At 38.7% G+C, this 15982-nt stretch overlaps 1 protein-coding gene across 1 annotated transcript in view; it reads right to left on the reverse strand.

Annotated features, from left to right (window-relative positions):
* MFN1 (mitofusin 1) overlaps positions 1 to 15212 on the reverse strand; it is a 34183-nt gene extending 18971 nt beyond the window's left edge. The window contains exons 1-9 of the mRNA XM_061193394.1: positions 15107 to 15212; positions 13663 to 13778; positions 10896 to 11031; positions 9496 to 9658; positions 6366 to 6490; positions 4943 to 5051; positions 3455 to 3562; positions 261 to 414; positions 80 to 147 (exon numbers count right to left, since the gene is read on the reverse strand). Of these exons, the coding sequence (XP_061049377.1) occupies positions 80 to 147; positions 261 to 414; positions 3455 to 3562; positions 4943 to 5051; positions 6366 to 6490; positions 9496 to 9658; positions 10896 to 11031; positions 13663 to 13774 (975 nt within the window). The 5' untranslated portion in view covers positions 13775 to 13778; positions 15107 to 15212. The remainder of the gene's footprint in view (positions 1 to 79; positions 148 to 260; positions 415 to 3454; positions 3563 to 4942; positions 5052 to 6365; positions 6491 to 9495; positions 9659 to 10895; positions 11032 to 13662; positions 13779 to 15106) is intronic.
* Positions 15213 to 15982: the final 770 nt, after the last annotated feature.

Below are 15982 nucleotides of genomic sequence, written 5' to 3' on the forward strand. Positions count from 1 at the left end.
AGTGAAAACAGAAGATTATGATCACTCTCCAACCAATGCTACGGTTTTACATTAGTCAGTACATTCACAAAATTCCTACCTCAAAGATTTGTTCAAAATTCTGAAACTCCTGCAATCTTGCCTGAAATCCTTCTGCAAGTGCCCCACCTGTAATATTCAGGTGAAGATTGTAAAACCTAGTATATAGCAAGATAAGATTTCTAGCATGCTATTTTTGTAATCTATTTGTATTTCAAAAGGATGAAATAATAAATACATACCACCTTCTGGCATCCCCTGGGCTTTGTGCTTTCTAGCACTAAGAACTTCCTTTGCAGAAACAAAAAAGATACGACTCCGTGCTTCTAAAGGATCCACAACTTTGAGCTCCTCCACCAAGAAATGTAGGCATCTTTCCATGTGCTGTCTGCGTACCTAGAGAAAAACAGGGTATTAAAAGAATTCTAATAATTAAACAAATATAACAGTTACCGGCCTATACTAAACTCCATTTATAGTGATATTATTACTATATGATATAGTAACAGTTGCCTTATATGTAACAAATCCAAAAATTCTAATAAATGAAGTTTGATACTTGCTGACAGGAAATCTTCCTCTTAACTTAATGATTCTCCCTTGAACATTTAATTTAAAATTCTGATGGACTATCAAATACTACACAACCATTAAGAAACATACAGTAGACAAACATTAGTGTTTAATGGCATGGGGAAAGGTTCCTAATTCTGTATTAAGGATATATGATGTGTACATATATTTATGTAAATTAATAGGTGGCATGCAGGCAATACCCACAAAACTAGGTGGCACTTTAATTTCTTCCTTAAGCTTTTATTTTCCAAATTTTCTACAGTGAAGCTATTAATACCTTTAAAATCAGAAATTAAGTGCTATAATAAATTTGCTATAATGAAGTTATTTTTATTTTGAAATCAGAACATAGATGGTATATTTTTCTTCTAAAAAACACTGGGGGGACTTCCCTGGTGGTCCAGTGGGTAAGACTTCACGCTCCCTATGCAGGGGGCCCAGGTTCAATCCCTGATTGGGGAACTAGATCCCACATGCATGCCGCAACTAAGAGCAGGCCACAACTAAGAAGCCTGCATGCTGCAACTAAAAGGTTCCGCATGCTGGAACAAAGATCCCACACGCTGCAAATAAGACCCAGCGCAGCCTAAATAAATAAATAAAAATAAATATTAAAAAAAAAAAAACTACCTGGAATTAAAATTGGGGAGAATGCATTAGCTAGGGATTGGAGCGCTAACGTTAGGTTTAACAATAGCACTTGGGTATCTAAATTAGGAATAAGGATTGGAAGTTAGTTAGGGTTTAGTACCAGCCTTTAGTATTATGGCTATGATAAGAGATCTCCATGTTAAGACTTAATAAAATTAAGCTTAATAGGAATGGAGAAGAACAATCTGTGGGTGATATTTCCTAATTCTCTGATGATTAAATGAGACCCCAATTTGAAAGAGTATGATTATAAAGCAAGAGTTAATAATAACAGGATATAAATCGTCATATTAAGCAAAATTTCAATTTGGGGGGTAAGGGGAAGAATGAAAGCAAATAATCTAACATGTGAATAGTGATGGGATAGTGTAAATTTTATTTTTTAATGCATTTTCTAAGGTTTTTTTTAATAATAAACACATACTACTATTAAAATCTGAAAAAGTAGTATCAAGCAAATTAAATATTATCTGTAGACCAAATACCAAATTCTCTATCCTTTCTAAAATGAAGTTTCTAAAACCACCAGCATGACTAAAATGAAAAACAGAAACAAAAAATACCAAGTGTTGGCAAGGATATAAATCATGTGGAACTCTCAATCTGGTGGTGGGAATATAAACTGGTATGAGCACTTCAGAAAACACTTGGGCTATATTTATTAAAACAGCATATTCTTGGGAATTCCCTGATAGTTCAGTGGTTAGGACTCTTTTGTTTTCACCGCCAAGGGGGAGAGTTCAATCCCTGGTCAGGGAACTAAGATCCTGTAAGCCATGTGGTGAGGCCAAAAAACAAACAATAAACCCCCAGCATATTCTTAATCTGTAATCCAGCAATTCTACTCCTAGATTATACCCATGGATTACTGATTCCTGTGTTATTGACATTTTGAGTCAGATAAATCTTTGGTTTGGGGGCAGGAGCTGTTCTGTGTTATAGGATGCTTAACAGCATCACTAGCCTGTACCGACTAGATGCCAGTAGCACACACGCTCAATTGTGGCAACCAAAATATTCCCTGGGGGCCAAAATCGCCCAGCCACTTACATTGAGAACCATTGGTATATACTCAGCAGAAATATACACCAATGTGCACCAAAAAGACATATACAAGAATATGCACAGGGACTTCTCTGGTGGCCCAGTGGTTAAGAATCCGTCTTGCAATGCAGGGGACGCTGGTTCAATCCCTGGTCGGGGAACTAGGATCCCACATGCCACAGGGCAACTAAGCCCACGTGCCACAACTACAGAGCTCGCATGCCACAACTAGAGAGAAGCCCGTGCACCGCAACAAGACCCGACACAGCCAAAAAGTAAATAAATAAAAAAGCATATGCACAGCAGCATTATTCATGATAGCTAAGAACAGGATATTTATCCAAATGCTCACACCTATCAGAATGAACACATCAACTGTTATTCATAGGATGAAATACCACACAGCAATGCACTTCAGCTATGCACAACAGTATGCATACATACCACAAATGTAATGTTGAGCAAAAAACCTGACATAGAAGTAGATACTATGTGATCCCATTACATAAAGTTGAACAACCAGAAAAATTAATCTAGGGTATCAGAAGACATGGTAAGTGGCTATTCTTGGGTTGGAGGATAGAGGCTGGAAACGGGGGGTACTGGGGTGCTGGAATCTTCTGCTTCTTCATCCAGATCCTTCTTGATCTGGATCCTTACACAGGTGTCAAATTTGTAAATTCACTGAGCTGGACACTTATGATTTATACACTTTTCTGTCATGTTATACCTAAATAGAGAATTTAAAAAAACAGGGGACTTCCCCGGTGGCACAGTGGTTAAGACTTCGCCCTCCCAATGCAAGGGGCCCAGGTTCGATCCCTGGTCAGGAAACTAGATCGGCGAGCTGCAACTAAGGAGCCTGCCTGCCTGCGACTAAGACCCAGCACAACCAAATAAATAAATAAATATTAAAAAAAACAACAACAAAGAAACAAAATGACATTTCAAGATCTAAAATGATTAGATAGTACTTTTATAACATAACTTTCCTTCAAAGTAGCTTAATACTCTGTCTCCATCACATATCCACTTCAGGTTTTCTATAACTATATTCTTCTCAAGAGAATAGCTGCTTATGATGTTCTATTCTATGAGGTGTATTGTTTCTTCAGATAGCAATGTACATGACTGTATTTCAAAGCATAAGAAAAAAATAACTTACATCTTCCATATATTCTGGCTCTGATGCAGAGGCATCCCAACGATTATTCAGAATAAAAATATTAGGCTTCGAAAGTCGCTCATTTACCTTGTGAAAAAACTGTTTTTCCTGAAAAACATGAAATATCCAACAGTATGTTTACTTTTTAAAGCTACTTTATTTTTACCTTTATACTTGAAACTTTATTTGAATCTCAAAGTTTGAACCATTTAACAACGGTGATAACACCCACTGATAAAGGATCCCAAAGCACTCTGAGCATTAAACTTTCAAAGATGACAAAACTAAGATATAGGAAAGCAAAAGTTAAGATTTTCCTACTCCTCCCATCAGCCTTTTTTTGAAATTCAATTTAACCAATATTTATCTGTTTCTACTATATGCATGACATAAAAGATACTGCTAGATATGACAGGCCATATTTTCAAAAAGCTACCTCAAATCTTTTTGAAGATTTAGACTAAGTAAATAATAATGTAAGACACATGTACAACACATCATAATAAACAATAAAGGTATATGCCATAAATAGTATAAATATCCAATTGAAATTAGGAAATGCTCCATAAAGAAGGAAGTGGTGATAAAGATGGGCTTGAAAAGTACTGACAACAGGGCTTTTTGAAGGATGACAAATTGGGACGGCGAAGAACTGTGCACAAAGAATAACATAAACAAAGGTACCAAAGTCAGGATGTGTATCAAAGTTTGTTTATCCAACACCTAAATAATGTAGTTACTCTAAAACAGATTTTAAACATTTCCCTATTTTTTATACCATCAGGTTGTAAACAACTGTCAGTGTGGTCACAGCAACACGGTTTATGTGATATAGATTGGGCCATATAAACACTAATAACACGGTGACAAAACAGGTCTTGCTGGTAACACCTAGGTTTTAATGGTGTTTGGACATTTATATGCTTTTGATGAATAACATTTTTTTAAGATTATACAATAGTTTTGGATAATAGATATTGAAACTCTGGAAAGTTTATTTGAAATAAGTCTGGCTCTAGGCATTCTGGATAAATAATCTTCTATGTTTGACAGCAGCTTATAGTGTACACAGGTAAGCTGAAATCTACAGTGCACACAGATAAAGCCGGAAAAGGCTGACAAAACTCAAAGTATGAAAAGCCTTGCCTGCCAGATAGGGAGGTGAGGTGGGAGTGTTATACTTTATTCAAAAGACTTAAGCCAACAGCCTAACAATTCTGATGCCTATTCCTTCAGAAACTTGTAAATAACCACAGTGAATGTCAACAACACACATGTATCACACTGTGAACTCAAATATTTACTAGAAGCTAGAGCCATCAAACCAGAATCAGCCCTTCCAATCCCACAGAAACACAAACCCCTTTGTTCACCTCTGATATTAGAGCTTCTTTCTAATCCATGACTTGGATTTCCTTCACTTTTCAGAATTAAAACAGACATCATTTCATTTCCTATCATTCAAACAAAATAATGATTAGACCCTACCGTATTCATTAGAGTTGATTCAGAGTTTGCAACCAAAACGAAGACATCAGCATCTAAGCAAAACTTATCAATCCAGCTATCCAGCTCTGTAGTGACATCTGTACCTGGACTAATAGGAATAAAATAAGAATTGTATTATATATTCTTTAAAAGAAAATTTAGATTACAGAGAGATAATTTTTTTAAACTTTTAAGAATTAGTTGAAGTCTAAAGGATAGGATTTCTACCAGTTATCAGTCTGAAGCCTAGATTTAAATTACTTTCTCAGCTATAAGACAGCAGTTGTAGAAAGCTGAGAATCTGTGCTTTATATACTTCTATTCTGCTGACAACCCCCAGAGCCTGTCCAATCAACAACTTAACAAATGCTAAAAAAGTTTATTTACTAAAGAGAGAAAAGTTTGTGATTTTTGACAAAGCAAGTAACATGTTCACTATTTTAATCATTTAAATCTTTATGCTTTGGAAGACTGAAAATAAGCAATGGAAAAAAAGAAAAAAAAAACCTAGGCTAATATACAATCTATACTATAAAAAGTATAGTCCAACTGTCTATACATTGACTTGATATGTCCTGTGACAAATTGGCAAGTTAACAGGTTGGGGTCATGGATACAGTCTGGCCATGAAGTAAAGAAAAATTAATTAGTTAATATTATATTTAAACCAAATATTTTAATTTCCCAAGCACCTTCTCTCATCTGAGCTATTTCTGTTGATTACTTAAAACTCTCTTTCAATCAAAAGGGAAGACCCTCAACCAAAAAAATAAATATTTCCATAGAACACTGAAATTTTAACTGAAGAAAACAAAAGAGCACACCACAATTTAAAAAAATCATTTAACTACTTTTTTTGGTTAAGGACTCTGCTAAACAGATATGCATTACCATTTTATTAAGCACCAGTGTAGTAGGATGATTTCTGAAAAAACATATTAAATGCAGGTTAATCAGAAGAGCCCGAATAAATTACAAAAGCATTCGATTAATTCTTGAATGATGAAAAGCTGTATGAACTGTCCAGCGGTTATTTTGGGAAACTAAGTCTCAAGAATAATTACTGATTAAAAATAATACCTATTTAGAGTTATCTATCTAGGTATCTAGAATGAGACAATCTCTAAGGCCCAACCAATTATCCAAACTACAGTCTAGAGAAAAAAGTGACAGTTCTTGAAATTTCGTGTAATAGAATTAAACTGATAAATTGGCACTTTTATGAAACCATTAAAAAACAAAAAAATAATAACTTATCCGTTCCATTACAATCTAGCAAATGAGAACAAAGCAGCAATTGAACATTTTTTTTTAAGCAATTGAACATTTAAAATTTTTACATACTACATGCTAAAAGCAAGCAGCATTCCAAAAAAAAAAAATACAAATACATACGTAGAAAACAATTCATATGTAATTTTACCTATCCACTAAAACCAGGTCATCTCTCAAGAGGGCACATTTTGCCTTTGGCCAAAACACATGTACAAGACAGCCAGCTTTCAAGTCTTTGTCCATGTGAAGGGCATGGGCCAGCTGATTAACTGTCTAAAGTGGGAAGGAAAGAAAAAATAAAACTCTACTTGTAACAAAATTCAATAAAAATTTAAAATATTATGATTTGGTACATTTATTTTTGCAAAACATGTAGAAAAAGCAGAACTTTAAATCTTTTGAAATAAAACCATCTGAGCAATATTGAGAAACCTGAGGTTTAAAATTACCAAGTAGGGGGCTTCCCTGGTGGCGCAGTGGTTGGGAATCTGCCTGCCAATGCAGGGGACACGGGTTCAAGCCCTGGTCTGGGAAGATCCCACATGCCGCGGAGCAACTGGGCCCGTGAGCCACAATTACTGAGCCTGCGTGTCTGGATCCTGTGCTCCGCAACAAGAGAGGCCGCGATAGTGAGAGGCCCGCGCACTGCGATGAAGAGTGGCCCCCGCTCGCCGCAACTAGAGAAAGCCCTCGCACAGAAACGAAGACCCAACACAGCCATAAAATAAATAAATTAATTAAAAAAATAAAATAAAATAAAATAAAATAAAATTACCAAGTAGGAAAAAAATAAGGTCTTGAAACGGTTTACTCATACCATTCTACAACAATAATCTGGGCTGGAAACATTCTAAATGTCCAACAAATGGAACTCTGGCAATGAATCCCATGCAACCCCTGAAATTGATATTGTATGTATGAAAAGAAATTCACAATATATTAAGAGAAAAAAAGCAAATAAGAAAATAGCATATATGGGACTTCCCTGGTGGTGCAGTGGTTAAGAATCCACCTGCCAATGCAGGGTACATGGGTTCAATCCCTGGTCCGGGAAGATCCCACATGTTGCGGAGCAACAAAGCCCGTGCACCACAACTACTGAGTCTGCACTCTAGAGCCCACGAGCCACAACTACTGAGCCTGCATGCCACAACTATTGAAGCCCGCCTGTGCGCCTAGAGCCCGTGCTCCACAACAAGAGAAGCCATCGCAATGAGAAGCCCGCACACTGCAACGAAGAGTAGCCCCTGCTCATTGCAACTAAAGAAAGGCCACGTGCAGCAATGAAGACCCAGTGCAGCCAAATAAATAATAAATAAATAAAATTATTAAAAAAAAAGAAAGAAAATAGCATATATGATATAAAACCATTTTGTTTTAAAAATACAGAGAAACACCAATTTAACTCTATACCAAAGAATTTCCACTGGTTTTGGAAGTGTAAGAGTTTTGGAGTTTCTTTTCTTTTTGCCTAACTGTATTTTCTGACTCTTCTAAAATGAGTTTACTGCTTACTAATAAGGGGGGGAAAATAAAGGAACGTCACTAGGCAGTTATTTATTCACACAAGCCTGCTTTATATCAATGACTATGCCTTCTCTTTCCATTTAAATTTCCTAAAATATTTCTATTTCTCAAGATGACTTCTGACATAATTAGTTCATTACCTTTCATGTATGTGTTAAACTACAATTAAGTACAAAGGGTTTAAGACAAAATTAATAATCAAGGAAAGGGCATCAGTACACATACCTCGATGGTTCTTTTGTGATTTGTATGAAATTTTAAAGGGAAACATCTATTTTCAAATGGGCACAATGCTCCTGATCAGGCTTGAAGTGAATCTCCACAGTGACAATGTTAGGTAGGGGTTTTTCTGCTTGCTTTCATAAACTTTTTGATAGAATTATAAACTTGTATTAAAATCCTGATACCTGGGCTTCCCTGGTGGCGCAGTGGTTAGGAATCCGCCTGTCAATGCAGGGGACGCGGGTTGGAGCCCTAGTCCGGGAGGATCCCACATGCCGCGGAGCAGCTGGGCCCGTGCGCCACAACTACTGAGCCTGCGCTCTAGAGCCCACGTGCCACAACTACTGAAGCCCGGGAGCCACAACTACTGAAGCCCGCGTGCCTAGAGCCTGTGCTCCACAAGAGAAGCTACCGCAGTGAGAAACCAGTGCGCTGCAATGAAGAGTAACCCTGCTCGCCGCAACTAGAGGAAGCCCGTGCGTAGCAACAAAGACCCAATGCAGTCAAAAATAAATAAATAAATTTAATTAAAAAAAAAAAAATCCTGATACCTTACCTATAAAATTAAAATAATAAAAGCACCCACCTGACAGAGTTGTGGTGAGGTTTGAGTTATTACAAGTATCTAGAATAGTGTCTGCTACTTATCTTGATTACAAAATAAGTGATTCCTTCATTTGTATGGCTTAAAACCTTGAAAAATATTTTCATAAATATCTTATTTATTGTTTGTAAGTAATCTGAAGGGTATTAGACAGATTGAGTTACCTTCTCTGATCAAACAGCAAACTCACAGAAGGAGGACTAGACCTATGAATTCACCTACAGTTTAGCCAAAACTAAAATAGCATGGATCTTCACACACTGAACTTTTGCATTTGTGGGAGAGATCTTAGGACTTAAGAGAAAGTGAGTATAGTGAGAAGCAGTGCCTTTTACCAATTGCTTTCATTCCAGAGTAAACATCTTGCATCCTAATTGCTTTTTATTTTTGTTTGGCTGAAAAAAATCTAGTGCCACTGAATTCCTTAAGAAATTTATGAAAGGTAGGGAACTACCACTGGCCTTTATCCGATAAAGCTATAACATTTACTAATGAATATGCTTACCAAATATTCCAAAGGCAAAAACAGTTTCTAAAGGCACAGATGTGTCAAAAACAGATTCCAGAGCCCAATTTTTTAAACAAAGTTTTCTTTAGAAAGACAAGATTTGAGATTAAACAGCAACAACACACTTCAATAATGTTCTTTTTACCAGGAACACTATTTTAAAAATTTTATAAACTTTTAATTCTAATTTACTTTCATTTAGTTGAGGACAGGTTTTATTCTTCCAGTAACTTAGCTCTGAAGCAAAAGAATTTTAGAAAATTCAAAATATTAGTGATGGTTTTAAAAGCTATGAATAGAAATACTAATGGTTCTTCCATCTCTAGCAATGCAGACATCTTGTAAAAAATTTTTTAAAAGAACAAGTTAAGGACATTATTTCAGGTACATTATGTTGCTAAAGATCAAACAGTATACCTTCACATTCTTTTTTTCATCTGACCCTTCTGTCATGAGATAGGCTTTATCTCCATCTGTTCCTTCAACACTCAGGAAGCAATTGGTTGTATGGCCAATTCCACTAGGGAGGACTTTATCCCACAACATGGCATTGATAACAGAGCTCTTCCCACTGCTTGTCCTGAAGAATGAATACACAAAATCATGACAAAACATAATGGTAAAAACTTTGTTCTTTCACTGGGTCAAAGGCCAACTTTTTTAGAATGCAAATTTTGTAAAAAAAATTTCATCAGATTACAATCTGAAATCACAGCCCACACTTCCCATCACAAGATGTGGTCTAACATCCCATCTTAAATCTGGGCTGGACCTTTTTCACATGCAAAGCTCATTCCTATTTCTTCTTCTCAAGCAGGACAACTGAGTCATCACTTCTCCAGGAGACCTCTTCCCTCCCACTCCTATACCACCCTAACCTGGGGTAGGGCCTCTTTCATGGACCTACTTCATACTAGACTCTGTTTAAGGCCCTGAGAATATGGTCAAGTGGAAGAAGCAGATAACAACATAAAACAAAAAACAAACAAAAACAGAGCTTTGAGAAAAGTTTCCAAGGACATAAACAGGGTGCTTTAGCAGAGAATAACTGAGAAGGAATACCTTAGAGTGGTCCGGAAAGGTTTCTGCTGTAGTAACATTTAGGATGAGATTTGAAGAGTGAGAAGGAGTCAGACATACAACAAGGCAAAGAGAATTCTAGGCATAGGAAATTGCAAGTGCTAAAGCCCTAAGATGGGAAATAGCTTAGAAGGCCTACGAGGTTAGTGAGTAAATAAATGCTTCTACTGGTGAACAGCACATGATATCTGAACAACCAAGTGGGGGGCCTCGTCATTTCTCTTTGCATCTCTAGTACCTAACAGAGTGATTGGTACATAGGTAGTTAACAAATGGTCCTTAAATTAATGTATAAGCTGTGGCAGAAATCATTCTACCACTCCAGAAGTTTCATTAAGGAATGGCACTTCTTATTCTCCCTCTGGGAATCATGGAGCTGAAAATCCTTTTGGAAGGCACACCTGATAATCAATAGAAACTTAAAAAGAGTAAGTCACAAATTATACTTATCTGTTTTTCTATTCTTATAGCTGGCTAAGAAGCCAATTCTTAGAGATGACCATCCTTAAAAAATAAAAATATGACTGACCTTCATAAAGCTTTATTTTATGCCAGGAGCTAAAATGAACAAGTTCTTTTACATGCTAATAGCTTTAACATTTAATACAGGCAGAAACTGTTGTGAAGAGAAGGGGGAAGAATATCACTTGCTGCAACATCAGAAACAAAGCTGCGGATATGATCAAGAAAAGCTAATATCTGGGAACTACCCTTGAGAAGAAATAATAAAGGATTACCTGCCAAAAAATGCCACTTTCATGTGTCTCCGAGACAGCACCTCACCAATGATGGAAAGCTTATTTTTATACCTCTGTATTTCTATCAGATCATCCTCAGTAGCTACTCGGTCAAGTTCTGGATTCTTGTATGTTGCTGTAAAATTGAAACGGTATTAGAGAAAGTAATATAGATGAATATTAAGTTAATTATAAAACAGAATACTTAAGATATGCATATATTTGGGTTTTGTTCTATATTAACATGATATTTGAAAATAAAAATAACATGGTATCTGAATATTTGGTAAAAGGTGAATGCCTCGTTGCAATGGGTCATAAGAATACTGCCCAAAAGAATTTCAAAATTATTAAAAATTACAGGGGTCCAGTCAAAAGGGTATTTATTATTCATCTAGGTCTCAAAGATACAAAATACCCACCTAAGACAAAAAAGCATTTCTGAACAGCGAAACTAGAACCTAATATCCACCTATTATTATTCCTTCCTGACAGGAGCTTCAAATCTTGAACTGAGAAGAGGGATTCACATGCTAAGAGTGAGGTCTGAATGGGTAGTCCCCCCAAAATAAAGATATGGTTCAAGGAGGTCTTCAAGCTAGCTAAGACCTTGCTGTCTTACTACTTCTTGTCTGCTTCCCACAGGGGTGGAGCAAGACAGCTCCTTGAACATGAATGAAAAGAGAATTGCAGACTGTAACCCACTCCTGTCAGGTTTGGGAGTAACTGCCTACCCCAGCCCCAATCTCTCTTCCTCCAGAGATGGGGGTAGCTGGGAAAGCAACGATTTGAAAAGTAGGAAAGTATCTCAGTTTTGTTTATATTTCAAGAATATACATTTTTATCATCTCATTTTGAAGGTGAAAACATGAAGATTCATTTGGCTATCTGAATGGTCCTAATTAGAGACAAATACTGACACAACTTACTGAGTGACCATCTAATTAAACTTAAGCTTCACATCTCACCATACTTTTCAAGTACATTGATAAAATATGTGCAATTTGGTGAATAAAGGCAAGACTGGCTTAAATACCATTACATTCATCTTTGTTTTTCATTTCATTCTTGCTCTTCTATGTGCTTCCTGATTTACTTGATTTGCCTCTTTTTTGCAACATTTTTTTCTGAGGTTTTAGAACCAGTAATGTAAGCAGATAGGTTAGGGGATCCCCGGAGAAAGAGAACCAGAAATGGCTTTCTTGACTTAAGAAAATCCATTCTGGCCTAAGCCATTTTGTGATCTAAGCCTGGCCACAATGCTCGCCCTTGAACAGGTCTCAGTAATCGATGATCTTAAGGGAACAAAGGAATGCAGCAAAAGAGAAAAGGCAGTCAAACAATAGTGAGTGATAAAGCAGAGTCCTAGTTCCTCCTCAAGAGACATACATATATGTGTGTGTGTGTGTGTGTGTGTGTGTGTGTGTGTGTGTGTGTGTGTGTATCTATCTATCTATCTATCTTTGAGTTCTGCAGGAACTAAAGTCCCCACCCAGGTGGAGAACTGAATGATGATGTTGACCCTCCTGACTTCAGTCAACCAAGACCTGGACTCTGTTGATCTTTGCTCCAATTCTATGCTGAATTCTCCTCTGCTCAAGCCCCTTCATGAATACACATGTACCCTTAGCTTAAAACTTCCCCAATTTTGCTGTTTGGGGACACACTGCTTTGGGAAAGATCCCCAGTGTTCTCCTCACCTGCTGCAAGTAATAAATCCTTCCTTCTCCCGATCTGTGGTTTGGTTATGTCTACTGGCTCGATACCCACCAATAACAGTAACATTGAATTCAGATTCTAAAGCTGAATTCACTAGCTCCTAGAGTAATAGCTCCTAGCATCTATTACATGCTCAATACACAGAAGATGTTACATTTAACTTCATTTTCACTTCCCATCAACTTTTTTAGAATAAAATATTATTCAAAAGTCACCATGCCAGCTCAAATTCTTTCCAAATTGAAAACTAAGATTCTGAACCAGTATTTTTTTCCTCATTCAACAGCAAAACTTGTGTCAGATCTGGTAATATGGACAAAATAATGAGGCAGGATCCCTACTCTCAAGAAACTCAAAATCTGGTGAAAGAGAATTAGGAGGGACAAGGAAAAATGTTTGATTCTACCAACCTACCAAATGTTTTCCCACTGTCACAGGAGTTTACAGAATCCCTCCCTTTTCACTGTACGCTTGAAGGTCAACAATTATCTCTAAAGTAGTATTTCCCAGTATGACATTCTCACCACCTTTGTTTGAACAGTTACACTCTGTTTAAGAAAACTCCTTTTGCCCTTTTCCCACTGCATCCCAGCCTCATTTGAGAAGATAAGATAGGTCTCAGATCTTGGCTTAACTGCTGAGTTGATGGGGGTGATAAGTATAATGGCTAAATGTGGGCTGCCTGACTTTCAGTCTGGGCATTTACTAGCTGCGTGATCTTTGGTAAGCTGCTTACCTTTTCTGTGCCTTAGTTCCTTCATTTTTAAAATGAGTGTGATTAAAATCTGCCTCAGTGTTGATCTGAGGATTAAATGAGTTATTAATAAAATAAAGTGCTTAGAATAGGACCTCACATATGCACTTCTTTCTTAGTTGCTATTAATATAATTCAATCTTCCTCCTTTGGAGGGCAGAAATGGGTTTTATTTGTTATGGTATCTCTCATAGAGCACAATCCCCTGTATGTGTTCAGTAACCAAGGTTGAAAGAATAAAGCACCTTTATATATTTTCAAAAGTAATTATTTAAAAAACTTAGAGGAGCTAACCTTCAACAAAATGTGATCCTTCAGTAACAAACTCCAGTAACTGGTCAAAGATTGCTGTAATTGTCTTCTTAGCCAGCACAAAGTGCTTCAGTGGAGAAGCAGTTTCTGCCATTATGCTGAAAATAAAAAGTTAGAAAAGTACAAATTAAACTGGATGATAAAGACATGTGAGTTAACAACACTTCCAGCAACATTAACTCCCCAATGAAACAAACTTCCAAACTTCCAAACTTTTAGATATATTTCTGGGGGAAATAAGTGTTTTACTTATATATTCACTTTTTGGCTGCGTCGGGTGCGGCGCGGGGGGGTTCCAGAGTGCGTGGGCTCTGTAGTTGGGGCACGTGGGCTCTCTAGTTGTGGAGCGCGGGCTTAGTTACCCCATGGCATATGGGATCTTAGTTCCCCAACCAGGGATAGATTGAACCTGCGTCCCCCGGCATTGCAGGACGGATTCCTAACCACTGGACCACCAGGGAAGTCCCTGGGGGAGAAGTGTTTTAGTCAGACAATTAAAGACTACTTTTGGGTGATATTCCACTAAAATAAGTGAATTCTATTGGCCAAAATCTTGATTGCAATTTCTACTTTAGTTCCCTTTGCTGATGATGAAACTGGCCAAATTCTGATTGCATGTGACTCTTAACTACATCAGGGAACACGGCAGCGAGTGACATGAAGCCAAGTTCACGAACTGTAACTAAGTTATTAAGTTTTTCAACCTGGACCTCTAGGTGGGTGGAGGTGGATATGCAGAATGCGGAAATAAAATTCCAAGATCATAATGCAATACTAACGTTTAGAAAGAAGTAGTTCTCATCGCAACAAATAAGGAGGCAAGCCTTAAAGCGAGTATTAACGTTTCCAGCCAAAGTACCAAGAACTTCAAGGAGTGTAAGTTGAGAAAAATAAGTTTTGGTGGCAGCTTCTCGTGAAAAGACACCAAACAAAAACGATCACACACCAGTCTAATCCTGGTATGCATGTGTGTCAAATGGAGCAGAGGGCCATAAAGAAGGCTGAGCCTTCCAAAGCGTCAGGAAATGACTGACCAAAGGGGACGAGAGGGAAAGCACGGTGGGGGTAACAACTCGGTTCAGCTGGTGGTGAACGCCGACCTTGGAGAAAGGCCTTCCCTGTCCTCCACACCAGGCGCTGGAGCCCCGCCCGCAGGGCTCGGGGCCAGACCCCACCCCCGGCGCGCGGGCGCCGGCCCCGGCTCCTGGTACCCCGGGCTCCGGGCTCGCGGGCTCGCGGGCTCCGCGGGCCTAACCCGGCCGCCAGCCCTACTCGCAACCGCAGCAGCTCCCTCCTTTTCCGCAGGACCGCGGCGGCGCCTCGTCACAGAGCGCCCCACGCACGACTCCCCGCCCCCTGCCCCCGGCAGGACGAACGTCACCCGAGCAAAGTGAACCGGCCCGCGGCCGAGACTGCGGGCACTCACCCTGTCCCGGCTCCGACTTGTCACCCAGCAACCGCACCTCAGCCACAGCCCTCAAGCCGCCTCATTCTCCCAAGAGAGGCTGGGAGACTGGGAGGCGGCGGGAGGAGAAGCAAGAGGGCGGGTACTTCCGGTCTCTTGCCCTTCCCGATTTGGTTTGGCTCCGTAACCGGAAGTGATCTACTCCGAGCGCCATTTTTCTTAAGGGCAGAGGGCAAGGAATTGTTGTGAGCAGGCAATGCAACCAGAAGAATGCTTTTCCTTTCACCCCCAACTTCTGCATCGCCTCCCTCTCCCTTCAAAGTTTCCAAAGCTCTGCCCAGCCTAGGCGTAGCTAGCTGTCAGTGGCTCGTTTAGTGAGGGAGAGCTAAAAGGAGGAGGGGTGAGATGAGATGAGGTGGAGTTAGGATGTCAGACAAGGATTCCTGCTTACTCGGCCAGCAGCAATAAAGGAAAACCTTTTGACCTCTCCACTACCCTCTGTTCTTGTGTGATTCACTTCCTGAGCTTGGAGTACAGCGGTGTGTGTGTGTGTGTGTGTGTGTTGAATTAGAAGTGAAACTTAGATAATTGATGTATCCTTGGCAACTGCTTCTCAAATTTTGTACTTGGGAATTTTGTACTTAAGGATCTTGTTAAACTGCAGATTCTGATTCTTTGGGTCACAGTGTGCATTTCTAACATCCGTGGATTGCTGCTGCTGCTGGTCTGCACATGGCTCAGAGGAAACTCCTGGGATTTCTTTCTAGAGTTGACAAGTGAGATACAGTTTTGAAAGTGAGGCCACTTCATCTTTCTGAGCCTCATCTACAAAATCAGAGTACTAATAATACCTACTTTGTGGGTAGGGTCTAGTACCCAGTTTTCCAACCAAACACT

This window comes from Eubalaena glacialis, chromosome 6 (genome assembly GCF_028564815.1).
Source record: "Eubalaena glacialis isolate mEubGla1 chromosome 6, mEubGla1.1.hap2.+ XY, whole genome shotgun sequence".
NCBI classification, from domain to species: domain Eukaryota; kingdom Metazoa; phylum Chordata; class Mammalia; order Artiodactyla; family Balaenidae; genus Eubalaena; species Eubalaena glacialis.